General features: G+C 42.8%; 1 protein-coding gene across 1 annotated transcript in view; it reads right to left on the minus strand.

Annotated features, from left to right (window-relative positions):
- Positions 1–4,069, minus strand: part of USP25 (ubiquitin specific peptidase 25) — a 183,636-nt gene that overhangs the window by 43,414 nt on the left and 136,153 nt on the right. Inside the window, exon 17 of the mRNA XM_019523898.1 lies at positions 1,140–1,368. Coding sequence (XP_019379443.1) covers positions 1,140–1,368 — 229 coding nt within the window. The remainder of the gene's footprint in view (positions 1–1,139; positions 1,369–4,069) is intronic.

Consider the following 4,069-nt stretch of genomic DNA (forward strand, 5'->3'; position numbering starts at 1 on the left):
TTTTTGAAGTGCCAGGAGGCCGGGGCCGGGGCCACCACTGGGGCTTCTCCCACAGCTCCTCTGGCTGTGCCTACCTCTCCCCAGGCAGGGGGAGCTGCGGGAGAAGCCCCCATGGCTGCTTTGCCCAGCCCAGGCCTTCTGGCACTTTAAAAGGAGGGCTGCAGGGCTGTGCCGGACTATTCCTGGGGGGTGCCTCTAAAACATTCCGAAATATTTTGGATGGCTTCGTTTAGTTTCAGAAATGTTTCAGAGCCTTCCATTTCTTTTCGGAATTGGTGTTACAGGCACTGAAACTCCTCTGAAACAAAACAGCTGCCAAAATTTCGCACAGCACTAAAAACTAATTTTAAAATAAAGGAGGGGAAAAAAAAATTGAGGAACACGTAGATCATCCCCCACAGTCCATTCTAGTTAAAGATGTCCTTCCTATGGTGGAGAGGAAGGGAACATGGGTTATTATGGCTGCATTCTGTAATATACCTTTCTATTGACTATTTGTGTCTGAGACAGCATAAAAACACAACTCAATGGTCACTATTTTGCAGCAGAGTATGAAATCATAGAGGCGATGGGCATTTTCCCAAGAACATGATCTGAAGACACAATTCTTAAACCGTTCATTTCTGTGTTTTGATGAGTTTTTGTAAGACTTTGCTAAAATGTTGTTAGCTAAATATCTATGTCATTATTTCAGTACACTACAGGAAAAAGTTTTCCACATCCCATCAAAGTTTATCAAGATTTCTGAAGTGGATGAAGGCAAGACAATGTTCCTTAGAGCATATTTCAGAAGTGAGCTATTTTACAGCTTTTAGTAATTAAACATGTGGTTTTATTCTCTGGTTGTGGTGTAACACAATTCTAGAATGGGAATCTATCATCTTGCCTAAACCACATTGCCTCCATTTTGCAAAATTTTATTTAATTATACTAATAATACTGAACTGTTTTTATCAGTGATTTTTCCTAGTCAAAAGTTTGTAAGCTAGAAAAATACAGCTTGATATTTCTGAGCATAACATGACGTTTCACCATTCACTATTTGTTCAAATATACAGAAGTCATTCCAACAGAAACTCTACCATTAGCACTACGTTGCATAATTTAATTTTATGCTGAATATATATCCATGATATTACCTTGCATCAAGTATTGCTCCTTATCATTAATATACATTAAACAGTATGCACTGGCATTTCTGTAGCCACCAAAAGAGTCACGTTCCAGCTCTTCCCAAGTTGACTTTGTCACAGAAATATCATTGTATTTCATCCATCGCCTCTGGTGGTGGTCATAAATGTATGCCCAGTAGTGTCCTGCATTAGCTTGGCCTTCATGAACTAGCACAGCATGTAACCGATAAGGAACCTAAAAATGGAAAGAAAATGTAACCCAGATGTTCTTATCATCAGTTAATCAATAGAAGCAAATGGTTAGTGGTTAAAGAAGCACATAAAGATAAAAGGGAAAAAAAGCAGGCAAGAAACAGGGACAAAGCTAAGTGAAGCAACATGATTAGGCAGAAAGACTCTGAACTACTTTGGTATACTATAACCACAGTTGTGAACTGGCAGTCCATAGGTCACATGAGGCCCATGAGGGGTTAATTTGCTCCCACCCGACTGCTACTTCTGCTGTTACAGCTGCAGCAGCAGCAGCCAGGCTTCCTGTAAGACTTCTGCTTCCTGTGCCAGTCCCAGGGAGCAGTGAGAATTGCAGCCCATGGTGCTGGAAGAGCCTGAGTCTTCCTCCACCCACTGCCCCCAACTCATTTGCTGCATTGCTGGGGCGAGGTGCTGGTTGCTCAAGTTGAGACTAACCCAGCAACTACAATGTTTCTATCTTTCCAAATAAATCAATTTAATGGGATCTGAGAGCTTCTCAAATCTCAGTGACCTAAAAAGCATGGACTGTAGAAAACAGAAATAGTTCCCCATTATCAGAAGAACAACAGAAAAACAGCCTCATACACAAAAAGATAACAAAGACACACACAACCGGACTGTGTGAAGCTTCGGTCGCCGATTTGATTCGGAAGAGATTCAGCAGTCAAATCTCCAAATCCAAATTGAATCAGGAGACCCTTTCATCTCTCTGAATCAAAATCGGAACCTTCCAAATCAATTTGGAGAGATTCGATGATATAGACACAGCTTTAAATGTTTTTTCTACATACCTCAAGGTACCAGGCCGCTTGTGAACACTGAGATGGTGGGACAGATGGAACGTCCCATGAGAGTGCAGGGAGGGTCCCCCGCACACTTGGCAGCAGACCTGGAAGTGAACCAGAAGCACTTCTGGGTCCGCTGCCAAGAATGCGGGGCCTCCCCCACCGCACTCCTGTGGGACGCTCCATCTGCCCCATCATCTCAGCATTTATGGCCCCCCCCCCCATGGTACCTTGAGGTATGTAGTAAAAACATTTAAAAGCTGTGTCTATGGCCAAATCGCTGATTCTCCAAATCTTAAGATTTGGCTGAATCGAATCGGGACAGTGATCCGAATCAACGAATCAAATCACTGTCCCCCAATTCGGGCGGAGTCCAATCAAATACAGCCCATTTCACACACACATTATATCTATATATATTACACAGACACACACACGTGTGTGCGCGCGCACGCACGCACATAGTATACACACACACTTCAAACCTAGACCGTAAAATCAACAGCTGCATCAATTTATAAGGATCTGCCATCTCTACGATGTACTAGAGCAGTCAAGAGAACCATTACCTGGAACTGTGATGGGGTACACTATTCCATACCTCCATCCTTGGGAGATTTATAAGACCTGGATAGACAAAGCCTTGGCTGAGATGACCTAGTTGGGGATGGTCCTGCTCTGACCAGGGGGTTGTTGGATTAGACAGCCTGAGGTCTCTTCCAGTCATAATTTTCTATGTTTATATAATATGAAGGTTTGGTATACTGGGGGCTACAAAAAGTTCTATAATTAAAAAAATGCACATAACAGTGCTTCCAAATAAATACCTAAGTAGAGAAGCTCACCAGGTATTAACAAATCAATATGGTATTTTCATCTTTCTAAATTCCTAGAGTTACCTATTCTGATCCAAAATGCCTCATGAAATCTCTATTAAACACAAGCAGTTTTACCTTAAGTGAATAGCTTCATTAACCCAACATATAAACTTCCTGAATAATTAAATTCTGGCCATCCAGAAGTAAAATAACTTGTCAGGTGTTGCATCATGTCATAGAAATCATGTGACAGCAATACAACATGGAGACCATAGGTCATTTAAAATTCTGGTTAAATGGCTGAAGGCAGCCTCAGAGATGGTCACTTCATGTACTACTTGTCTTGACAACCACTGATCCTCTAGAGGTCTATGTGCCATCACACCAAGACCTTCAGTGCATATGCCTAGGAAAGGGGATGGAGCCTGCCCTAGATCTACCACCCCCACCTTTAGACCATGGAGACAGAGTCCAAAGGCCAGACCGAGTCTAGAAGTTAGGTGCCTCAATGGTTGTAGCTTCTTACAGATAGCAACAGATTAGAGCTGCTGCTGACTGCCCTAATGCCTCAGTGAGGGTGCATTTCTGTCACGGTGATGTCCTTTAGTCTTGCTCCAATCAAGGAGTACCCACAAGGCAGTGGAGCTACGGTTCTGAAGAGCCCTATACTTGCCTTACTCTGGAGATTGCAACATTGTGGCATCTTATAGAGCTACCCTGCCATGAGTAGCCTCACCATGTTGCCACCAAGCCCTCCAGTAAGATACAGTTTCTGATAATGTCCAGGACCATATTTACTACTAACAGCCCCAAAAACCAGACATTTTTACCTACGGCCAAGTCCTCAAATAACAAAAAATATACTGCTAGATGGCATCTAGACTGTAATTTCCTTGTTATATCATAAACCTTAAAAAAAAATGTCTGCAGGGAGAAAGTTTAAGGCAAGCTCTCTCTAAGCAGATCTGCCCAAAACATTTAGTATCAGGCTTGAAGTGCCCTTATCTATTACAGGGGTGCGAGGAGTGGCATAAGCAGATTAGGAAGGGGACAGGCAGCACAGCAGGAGAAAGGGCAGGAA

The sequence above is a fragment of the Gavialis gangeticus genome, unplaced genomic scaffold, assembly GCF_001723915.1.
Source record: "Gavialis gangeticus isolate Ggan-Ray unplaced genomic scaffold, GavGan_comp1, whole genome shotgun sequence".
Taxonomy (NCBI): domain Eukaryota; kingdom Metazoa; phylum Chordata; order Crocodylia; family Gavialidae; genus Gavialis; species Gavialis gangeticus.